This window comes from Tubulanus polymorphus, chromosome 8, assembly GCF_964204645.1.
Source record: "Tubulanus polymorphus chromosome 8, tnTubPoly1.2, whole genome shotgun sequence".
NCBI classification, from domain to species: domain Eukaryota; kingdom Metazoa; phylum Nemertea; class Palaeonemertea; order Tubulaniformes; family Tubulanidae; genus Tubulanus; species Tubulanus polymorphus.
This window is the reverse complement of record NC_134032.1, coordinates 10,553,152-10,564,541: the sequence shown is the minus strand read 5'-3', so window position 1 is coordinate 10,564,541 and position 11,390 is coordinate 10,553,152. Positions and strand designations below refer to the sequence as shown.

The 11,390-nt window shown below is 39.8% G+C and overlaps 1 protein-coding gene across 3 annotated transcripts; it reads left to right on the top strand.

Annotated features, from left to right (window-relative positions):
- The first annotated feature begins 1,273 nt into the window (after positions 1-1,273).
- LOC141909620 (transmembrane protein 19-like) lies at positions 1,274-11,010 on the top strand. Of its 3 annotated transcripts, XM_074800134.1 has the most exons (7): positions 1,281-1,411; positions 1,518-1,558; positions 8,421-8,544; positions 9,062-9,265; positions 9,346-9,601; positions 10,118-10,293; positions 10,892-11,010. In XM_074800134.1, exons 3-7 carry the CDS (start codon positions 8,440-8,442, stop codon positions 11,003-11,005), a joined length of 855 nt encoding a protein of 284 aa, XP_074656235.1. In that variant the 5' UTR covers positions 1,281-1,411; positions 1,518-1,558; positions 8,421-8,439; the 3' UTR covers positions 11,006-11,010. The 3 variants fall into 3 exon arrangements, with proteins under 3 accessions (XP_074656234.1, XP_074656235.1, XP_074656233.1); XM_074800133.1 differs by lacking the exon at positions 1,518-1,558 and having other exon boundaries at positions 1,274-1,411; XM_074800132.1 differs by lacking the exons at positions 1,518-1,558; positions 8,421-8,544; positions 9,062-9,265; ... (1 more) ...; positions 10,118-10,293; positions 10,892-11,010 and adding exons at positions 3,900-4,013; positions 4,693-4,830; positions 5,287-5,544; positions 6,019-6,234; positions 6,586-7,562.
- Positions 11,011-11,390: the final 380 nt, after the last annotated feature.

The following is an 11,390-nucleotide window of genomic DNA, read 5'->3' as shown; positions in this document are numbered from 1 at the left end:
AATATGTACACTACTAAAGGGGTGCTGCACTAACTTTATGTTATTGAATTATTTGAAAATGAAATATGGTTTATTTTTGTTCAATATCTTGCTTTGCATCATTCGCGGACATCAACTATAGTTGGATGATTTATCAAGTTAATTAACGGCCAGCTTAAATTGGAACTGCAAATAAGATTTAAGAAGAAATCAAGGCCACAATGTAAAAGAGATATCGGTGACCTAAAAACTGATATCCTTGTTTTGTGGACATTACTTTTTCAACTGCAAATTCAAGTTACATCCGCCGAATTATGTCCATCCGTGGCATGTCCCAATTCTCTTCTAGGATAAATCTCTCATAGGAGAAATTGGTTTTATAATTTAAGATCCACAGAAGCAAAAACAGTACAAATCTCATTTTCTAATGAGTAATATTATCAAACGAACGTTTTTGGGAGTTACATTATCCCCTCTTCAGGCATAGAGCAAGTGATTGAATTTACATATCATACTGGTAATTATATAGAATAAGACGAAGCTAATTACAAACAATTGTGTGACAATATAATTATAATACGAAGATAATTAATTACACACAATCTAAATTACTGGGTGAAGATATTTGACTAGTAGTTAATTATCTAAAAACATTGAGGAGGAAGCCTGAACCGTGTTCGAATAGTTGTTGATTAAGGGAGGGCTGTTGAGTTTTGATAAAAAGTGCTTCTCTAATTTTTCTCTAATCTAAATCAGAAGATCCTTTATCTAAAATTTTGAAATTCTTTTCGCTAAACGACGAGACTTGTGACAGTCACGGCATATCGACAGATGTTGGCCATTGCTGAAGTCTTAAGTTTGTGCTCCTTAACTCTTGTTACTAGGTGTCTTTTTGTTTTACCTATATAGGTAGTGTTTATATCACATAAACAGGTGTACTTGAGACAACCATAGCTTTCAAGGATTTAGGAGTCGGACATTTAAGTGATACGAAATTCTTAATCTTAGTAGTTACGTACGAGCATTGAAGCTATTTCGAAATTCGCGATTTGGGCTTCGCTAAAGCGTAAGTCGGATTCGTCACCGATTGCGTTACAATGAGGGCAAATACGATTTGATTGATCAATGCCAAGTCTCCTTCCATTTTCAATTATAAGATTATGACGTGACAAAATTCGAAGTTGGGTGATCTTAAATATATTAGACTGGTTGCCTCTCACTGGTTACCAGTCTAAACAATAATTAGTTCTTAATTTTGCCGCGAATGGCAGCACGACACGGTCAGACTGGACTATAAAATCTGTCCCTTGTTCACGTATGTCCCGAGATGTCGAAAATATGTTTTTGGCGAAGATCCTTTCGCTTCAAATCCTGTTGTCTTTGATATTCTGGCTGTGTAACCTCTTCTTCCACTGGTACGGCGCATTTGACGGTAAGTTCATCTTTAGATCTCGATAACCAATTTAATTTAAATGTTTAATCTAACCTCGAGACATCGATCGCATTTTAAAAGATGTTTTTTTTTCTTATTTGATAAGGAGGTGAAGGCTGATGAAGGGGAATCGCTAAAAAGGGAGGGGTACGCAAAGTCAAATACAGACATTTTTTACGACTACGGTGGCCTTGAAAATAAACGGGTTCTATGTTAATGGCAACAGCTTCTATTTTCCTCTAGTAGGTCACCCGCTAGAAGTAGGTTAAGTTTAAAAATGTCACATATTTCTCGATGAATAATCGGGATGACAGGTGTGACCTAGATGTCTGGTTACATAAACTGTTTGTTTTCCACTGCAAAGAATACGTTCATATATTATTAATGTAATTATAAATTAATTATATATTCAGAAACATTTTTTGGATAAGGCAATTTCATTTTCAGTTTCTACGTAGTAATAAAAAGGAGAAATCAGTTGCATTTGATTGGGAATTTGTCATGAATATTTTTGAAACGACCAAACCTGCTTATTCCAGACCTTGTTTGAAATCGTTTTTTAGCTCACTTGGGACTTTAGTCCCAGCGGGCTATTGCGTTCACTTTTCGTCCGTCGTCCGTCCGTCTGTAGACGGAATCCAGTTATTTTGGGAAGTTTTGAAGACGCTTCAAGGAAATGTCTTGATATTTGGTTTATACATGTTTCTACCCTAGACACATCTTCAGCCCAAAAACTGGCCCTGTCAGATTCAAGATGGCCGACTGGCAGCCATTGTTGTTCGCCAAAAAAAGCACTTTTTACACATTTTCGAAATTTACGAGGGAAATTTTGAAGACGCTTTGATCATTTACCTTGATCTTTCGATTATATTTGAATCTACCAAGGGCCCATCAGCATAAGAAAAATTGGGTCCATCTGACTCAAGATGGCCGTCCTATGACCTTTTAAGTGCCCAAAAATGTCTAATTTGGCCAGAATTCTAGGTCCTGTAGCTTCCTACTGGTTTGCCATTTCTCATTGCAATTTGTGATGGGTATTCTTTGTAAAGGGATGTTTTATACCTGAGACAGGTATTTTTGATCCGCCAATTATGATGCAATTGGCGGCCATCTTGGTGTCATTAGTACTTATTTGTAGGTGGGAAAAAGTTTTTCGACATTATATTGATACCTAAGCATATTTTGCTACAACGATGAATTAGAAAGTTGTAGCGTATAACGTGTTCTATGATTTGGGTGAGTTTCAAGTTCATTGTTTTTTGTATATGGCCACCAGGGGGCGTTGAATAATACAATATCTTAGTATTTCTATATTATATTTGTACCAATACATATTTTGTTACCGCAATCAATTGCAAAGTTGTAGCTCATGACATCGTCCATGATTATGGTGAGGTTTAAGGACATTAGTTAATGAATATGGTCACCAGGGGGCGTTGAATAGTAGAATAACCTGGTATTTCCTTATTATATTGGTACCTAGGCATATTTTGTTACCATCATCAATTGCAAAGTTGTAGTTCATGACATGTTCTATGAATATGGTGAGTTACAAGGTTATTGGGTTTTGAATATGGTCACCAGGGGGCGTTGAATAGTAGAATAACTTAGTATTTCCATATTAAATTGTCAACGAGGCATTGTTTGTTATCACAATCAATTACAAAATCGTAGCTGCTGACATGTTTTATGATTGTATTGAGTTTCAAGGTCATTGGTTTTTGTATATGGTCACCAGAGGGCGTTGAATATTGAAATTGTTAGATTGTTGAGCATTTGAAACCACTTCCCAAGTGGGCATGGTGTCCCTGGACCCCTAGTTGATCTAATCTCCATATTACCTGGTGCATTTGTGGATAAATGTAGTAAAATATGATGTTTAATTCGGATTTCTCGTAAATTCATTTATTAAAATGGTTGTACAGTGAAATATATTCCAAAAGAAGTCTCTGCCAAGGATCAGATTGATGAGAAAATGGTGAAAAATGATAACTGCTTTAAAAGTAAAAAAGTAATGTGAAAAATTATGAAAATGTGGGAAAAATTCATGAGTAGTGTCCGTCTAAATGCTTTTACCCTGTATATAGGCCTCAGAATTATGCTGTAATGTATTTCATTTTAAATCTGTCCAGATATGTTTCCGCTACCTTGGCGTGGAAAAATATGGACAAATTTTGTGGATATTGTGAGAAATCCTGGTTTTTGTTGTGATTAAGGGTTAAAAAGCTGATGACAAGACTAAGTATGTCGAAGAAGGTGTAGATTCAAGAGTTATCAATCGGGGGGGGGGGGGGGGGGCAGTTGCTCAATACTTGACCCTGACCACTACTCTGCATTCACAGGGTTTAAATCCTTTGTTGGTTAGTTTCCGGATTCTTCAAAGGAGAGTCCATAGATCTTGTGTCGTCAAGGGACCTGGTATATCTTTTTCAAACATCCCGAACATTCCTGTTTGATTGTTTGTGCTGATCGTATCTTATCTACACAGATACGAACGCGGCTGTGTCACCATGGAGATGTTTGTTGGCGTTCGTCGTACCGTTGTGGATCGTCAGACGCGCTCGCCGCCACAAAAGTTTAGATGATTCGGGAGCAATTACAGGTGATAAATATTCTACTCTGAACCGTTGAAAAATTTCGGGACGTCGTTTTGAATTCACAAATGTGAAACTGGGCCTTAGAGTTGGTTAGGAGTTCGATCATATTGACTTGATTTGTGATTATGTTGAGCCAAAATTAGTAGATTTCAATTAACTGAAGTTTGAAACACAATATATGTACAAATACATGTACAATCACTCGTCGCTTAAGTTGTGGTTAAGGACAATCGTTACCGGTTTGTCAATGACTTATCCAAATAATGACTTTCAGTAAGTAGAATACAATTGGGACAACAGCATAGGGATGACTTTAATAAGTGATGTGACCACTTAAGCAGGTTTGACTGTATCAGTTTTGTGCCCAGTTGCGCAGACTCAAGGCTTAGATTTGAGACCGTTCTAAGCAAATCTTGAAAAACCAATCTAAAAACCTTAGAAGACTAGAACCAGCTACTCTGAATCGAATCTTAGCTCATTTCTGCGGAACTGGGTGCTTGAGATAGTAAAAACCAAATTCACTCGAATACAAATATCGAGACAAACCATATTCGAAAGCTTTTTGATTCTATAGTAAGCAACATAGAATAATGGAGCTGGTTCACGCGTGACCAGAAATCGCCTTTTTCTTCAAGTTGGAATTTTTTTTTTTAACCAACCGAGATTTGTGGTTTTCTATTTCAGCATTTCTCGTCGGTTTCGTGCTGACGATCAGCAACTACTGCTTTTTCGCGTGTTTATTGGCGTTTTTCACTGTGACGTCGAAGGCGACGAAATTCCGCGGTTCCCAAAAGAGAAAATTTGAAGAAGACTTTAAAGAAGGTAATCTTCTCTCCCTCTCTCTCTCTGTTTGAAGTCATTATTACAGATGTCGTTCGGATCTCGGTTTCCCGAGCCTTGAACCCTATTGTTCATTTAACCTCAAAATGGGATGACCTTTGAAGCGTTGCCCAGTCCGCACACTTTAAGCAGCCAGCGGAACTCGAACCCGCTTGTTACTCAGCGCTGATAGTTGTGATTGCGGGAGCATCACACCTTATCTCACTGAGCCTACTTAAGGCTGCTCAAGATCAAAGTATTAAGATTCAACTCGAACTTTTGAAATTAGTTCACTTTCAAAGTATTCATCTCTTGAGTAAGATTTTCACGCTGATTAATGGAACTAGGACATGTGTGTTTCATAAAACAGTTTAACTTGAAACAGGGGATTAACTCAACTATCTGTTACCTTTTATTTTTCTTATTACCTTTTATTTTAAGTTGAACCTTTTTTTTCAGGGGGTCAGCGGAATTGGATACAGGTGTTATGCAATGGCGGTATGGCCACTGAGCTGGCGATTATCTACATGATGGACGTCGGTTGTACGGAGGTGGCCATCGATTTCTCTCGTAAATATAATGCGTCGTGGTTGTCGATGGCGGTGGTCGGGGCTCTCGCGTGTAGCTGCGGAGATACGCTCGCCTCGGAGCTCGGCACGGTCATCTTCGCGAGCTGGAGACCTCGCCTTATCACGACGCTCAGATCGGTGCCTAAAGGTCAGTTAGAAAAATAGTTGCCTCCATAAATCCTCCTTTGATATTATGAATTGTCCCTATGAAAATACGGCTGTCTCATATAAATCCACCTATGACATCATCGAATTGCTTCTAGAGATCACTCTTGAAAATACGTCTGCCTCCATAATCCCCCTATGACATGGACGTCAAATCGTCCCTATGGACCCTACTATGACTGCTTCCATGGATCCCCCTATGAGATCCTCAATTTACAATCTACCCCTTTCAGGAAAAATGGCTTCCCTCATAAATCCCCATATGACATCATCAAATTGTCCGTATAGACACTTTCAACGGATAAATTTTCCTTGAATAACCTATGACATCATACCGGGTAGATAAATCCTTGTACCACTTAGTGGGTCTTTGAAATCTGATTTCACACTAGCGCCACCCAGTGGATGCTCGATTGCCGCAGTAACTTCTTATTGTTAAATGATGTATATATTTCAGGTACTAACGGAGGTGTATCTTTAGTCGGGCTGATCAGTAGTTGTTTAGGAGGTTTCGTCGTCGGAGTGGCGTTCTATTTAATGTTGCTGTCTCAACTCCCGTCCGACTACATGGACGCCAGCCCCGCACAATGGCCGGTCATCGTCGTGGCGACTATTGCCGGATTGTTAGGATCGGTGATAGATTCACTACTTGGAGCTACGCTTCAATACTCAGGTATGGAATTGTCATGTTGAGCGAATTCAAGAAGCTAAGTGTTTCAACTCAAAGCTAACTTTATCCTGAGGTTTGTTGTAACAAGCTTCCAATGTATATATAGCAAAATCCGCTTAATCCGGATTTCGATCTGATCCCGACATTATTTTCAGTCCATTTTGTTCATTAATATACAAGAAAATTACTTTTAATCCGGATTTCCCGAAACCGGATGAATTGTGTTGGTCGCAAATGATCCGCATTAAGCGGATCATACTGTAGAACAGTTGTAGAACGAACGAATTTCGTTGATTTCAACTTTCTTCAAAACCTCGCGAGATATTATTCGTCGGCATCATTTCGCTCTTCTAGGTTTCTCTAAAGAACGTCAGTGCATCGTCGAGAACGCGGGCGAAGACGTCGACTGGATCAGCGGCGTCGGAATACTCGATAATCACAGCGTCAATCTAATCGCCGGTCTACTCACGTCTATGTTAACCCCCCGTATTGCGTTCGCGATTTGGAGAAATTTTGTTATTTGACTCGTCACCACCGGTAGATCACTGCTTCGGACAATTTGCTCAAAGTCCAGGTGAATTGTGAAGGTTTTTTTTTTTTGAAATATGAGCAAAATTCGAAATCGTTCTTTTGTTTAGGACTTCGGGGGAAATTTCGGTTTTGCTGGCTTTTTTCGGACGGACTGAAAATCTCACGACAATAAATGTGCTTTTGAAATTATAGCTTTGGTGATCGTGAATTTAAAGTGTTACGTGAAGATTATTTTGAAAAAATCAGAGGTAACGGTTGGTTTAACTCTGAGATAACCCGTTCAGCTCTGAGATCACTGTTCAACTCAGAGGTAACCATTTAACTCAGAGATAACCCGTTCAACCCTGAGATGGTCTAAATAGGCGTGATTTGAGTGGAGTCTACTGTACCATCAAACTCTGGTGTTTGATGTTAAAAATTTGAAATTTAGTTTAACAAAGGTTTTTTGTAAAGATGTTTTATTTTTGTTTGGAATCAAAGATTCCTTCCTCATTGTTAATACCTATGCATAAAAATGTGCTTGCCAGGGCTAGGCAGAGTAAATCTTGGGCTGGGTTTACTCTCCCTCTAGGTCCAGGGCTCCTGAAAAATGCTTTATGTTGTGTTCTAACCTTTGTATAATTATTCTCTTAATTACCGTTGGTCAATTGCTGATAAAACGATGAATTAATCCAGAAAAAGATTAATTGACTAATTAATTCTTTCATTAGTCGACCAATTATTTTACTTATAACTAATATTATGAAAATATGAAAGACTATGTTTTTATGTATATGATGTTTTGTATGATGTCGTTTGTGTTTGTGGTAAATTTTTATATCGAGAAAATAAAAATATTACTGAAGATAAAAAAGAGGTTCTTATTGTCTTTCTTGATTGGTGGTCGAACTCTTGGAGGCCCAGAAATATTCCTAGATTTTTAATTGGCTCAAGAAAAAGGGTAAAAGCATCCGAACTTTGAATCTGCGTTAAAGCTGATGACGTTGTAGACACCAATGAAGTGGATCGGAGAGGTTGGATCACGTGTGGCCGCAAGATTTGTCTGATACGATGTCCCTTTATTAAAAGCTGATGATATACGCTATGAAGTAACATGAAATGAAGTCGACAATGAAATGTTTTTAAAGAAGACGTTAGGGGAATATAAACATTTACGGGTTTACAGAATAATGCAAATGAACGTCAAAATCCAATTACTGTTTGTTAATAGATTTAGCAGTAAGGTCTTATTTGATAGATTTTTTATTGGAGAGCTCTATTTTTTACCTACACTAGATCCGGTATCTAGAAGGTAGAGCCGTTGTTGAAACCTAAATATCCACATTGACATAACATGCAAGTCGAGGTGCGCTTGGCACGTACGTGCAACTTAGGGTCTGCCTTAAAACTGCATGACATTTAACTTTGAACATGAATTGAAAGTTGGTAAATACATGGACTTATTTTGGCCCGTGCCTGATAAGAGAGCGTGTTCACACGTAAACAACTCACTCGATACTAAAGAAAGCGAAGTGAATCAATTCCGGACACGGGCCCCCTTGGCACCTGTATGAACAGTGTTGTCCCTGGCCAAATTAAGCCCCGACCAAACATGCCCGTGTGATCGCGGCTATGATCATGGCTGATGACCAAGTAACTGATGATCTTTTGTATTTCAGAAAGTTGGAACGTTTTGAGATGAACGAAGTGGTTGAGATCATCGATTTTTTCTGCCCTGACGATCCGGAAAAAGCTATTTACATCACGAAAATCATCGCCGACATTGAACCAGAAGTATTGCAAGTAAGTTAGCGCTTTAGGTAGCAATTCGAGGAATTTCCACCCCAAAACTGTAACCGTTTGGAACTGGTGTACGCTGCAGGCCGAAATCGACCAGATACGTTCCAGTACCACCTTGTTACGTATTAGAGACCCGCAGGATGGACCTGTGATGACCAGCGACAGCGGTGACCAGGTGACCGGATGGGACGAATCAGCAGAGACCACCCAGTGTGATGACCAGCGGACCAGTAGAAACCAACTGGTAGATGGTATAGCCTAGAGACCAGTGGGGAATTACCAGCTACAACCAGCTGAGACCAGTGGAAAACCAGGGCCTCGTTACATATAGTCACAGTCTAAAATCAACTCAATTCTATAGCAAATCTAACGCTTAAGACCAGTCTTAAGATTCAAAACCACCTTTGCACTAGATACGACTTTGCCACCAGCTGCTAGTTGCTAATACTGTACAGAAAACCCACGAGTACAGCAACTGTATTCCATTCCGATAACATTTTCCAACTTAATACATTTTCAGAGCCAGCTGTTTGATACATTCTCGAAGTACGGACTCGTATTTAACGTGACAATTCACAAGAGCAAGTTTTATACTGATAATAGCGGTGACGCTGCTGGGGGCTGCGCTTTCTACGCGTTCGTCTGGTTCTACTCGTCACGTGACGCAAGGAAGGCCCGCGCTACGCTCAACAATCAATTAGTTATCAATGGAAGAATTTCCAAGGTATTCGAAATTTTCGAAATAAATCGTGAATGCAGTGAAAAATAGGAAGATGTGTATGTGTAATTTTCACCCTCTTACAGATAAGAAAGTTGACCAGGAAACCGATGCAGCCGACCGCCACAGGCGAACGCAATCGGATTCCACTGAGTCTGACCAAATGTAAAGACCTGGCCAATCATTACTTAGGTTTCAACGGATGGAAATCGGAAATCGTCAATTTGACGAATGAAATCTCGTCTGATTCAAGCGCGAGTGCGTGCTGCTGTATGAAAATAGCCGTTCCTAGTCAGGGAGTTGAGACTAAGGGTTTTGGAGTATTTGAAGAGAAATGGCAATGTGAGTTGTAGCCAATGCCTAATGCCTGTTACAGTACAGTTCGTCTCCTATTAAAGAAGTCTGAGGATTTTAGTGGCTGATAAAATATCTATGTCCGGGTCGAATAAGTAGTTCATGTTCATGGTAAAAATGAGGTGAAACGCTGAACAAATGTGAAGTTTGGACGACCACTTGTTTCAAAATGCATTGATAAAATGTTTAAATGTGTCTGGTAAATGTCGTCCATTTTCGATTAAAAATGTCTCCGGCGAAGTCCCTAACGCATAGGTGGACTAGTACAAATGTTGTAAAAATAGCGCTATGAATGTCTTATGTAGTGCAGGGTCTAGCTGCAGATCGATTATGGATTCCTGTTGCAGTCAGTTGTGGCCATAGTCAGACTTAAGGTTTAGTCTCAGGCCCATCCTCAGACCCCTATTCAGTTCACACCAATTTAAAAACTGAATAGTTATCATTAAAAACCGCAGCCCGGACTCTGGGTGAATATGTGGGAACTCACGTTTCTTCTCCTTCCAGATGTAAGGGACAAAGCCAACGCCGTTTGTAAAGTGAAGAAATTCGCCCAGCAGAGGGCATTTCAGAACGCGTTCGTCAGCTTGTTACTGGCCCTTTTCACGAACGGGAAGGTCTACGTAGAAATCGACACCTCGTCACAGGAATGCTTGCTTACAGATGAAAACCCCGGTGTTATGGTACGTGCTCCTGGAGCTCCGTCCATAATCAAATTAAACCCAAACGACTGCATCCTCCCTCTGCAGGGACTCGAACCTGATGGCATCGCTACACTCAGCCACGGCACGAACCCCTGCATCAGTAGACCGGGTGCGCAGGTACATGCGCAGCTTTCCGAACGAAAACTGGCGGCACCAATGAGATTGCTCGTTGTATAATCGTTGAGGCAAATTTCAAGAAAGAACTATAAATGGGAAAACCCGGGCTAAAATAAAACGGGATTTCTGATTGGCTAAAAATCACATCATCTGAACTGCGCATGTATCTGCGCGCACGGTCGATTATGGCAGGGTTTCGTGCCGTGGCAATCTCGATGCCATCAGGTTCGAATCCCTGCCGGGGGAGGATGAAACGACTGTGGAACCGGATCCCGAGTCATATTGGACTATAAAACGAAACCCCATGATCAAACAAAACTCCAGAACTTGATCCAGAGTTTAATGAAACCAAAACAACTGTAGTACTGGATTCTCGGGTCTAATTATTGAAATCTGTACAACAGCTGTGGAATCAGATCTGCACACGGTCTAAAACTGTATCGTCTTGACTGAATTTTAGGTAACCGATCTGGCTGTAGCTCCTGATGAAAGCGACTCTGAGAATGACGAGGAAGATGACGATGATTTGGCCCAGCAGTTATTGATGGCGCTTGAAAATTCTATACTCGTTTAAGAATTTGGAATTAATCGATGCAAAAATGTGTTCAATGCTATTTTCTGTATAGTTTATCAATGTAATTAAATGACGATTAATATTGAACGATCAGTCAGTTTTTTTCGAATTTTTCCAACTTAGTATTTGCCGGTGATTTGTTGCACTGAAAATTCACCAGAGGGTGCAATGACTTCGAGAAACCATTTCTATCCGACGTAAGTTTCGAAAATTGTTGATCTCGTAAAAAGAATAAAACCAATCGAAAGCGTTTTACTACGAGCGTTCACAACTTTTTATTGATGTAAGAAATTATAGCTCCATAAATCGTATTTAAAGTTAATTGTCAATGGGAAAGACTAAATGCTACTGCGGTAAGTGAGGATCCACCAGGTGTGCTAGTGTG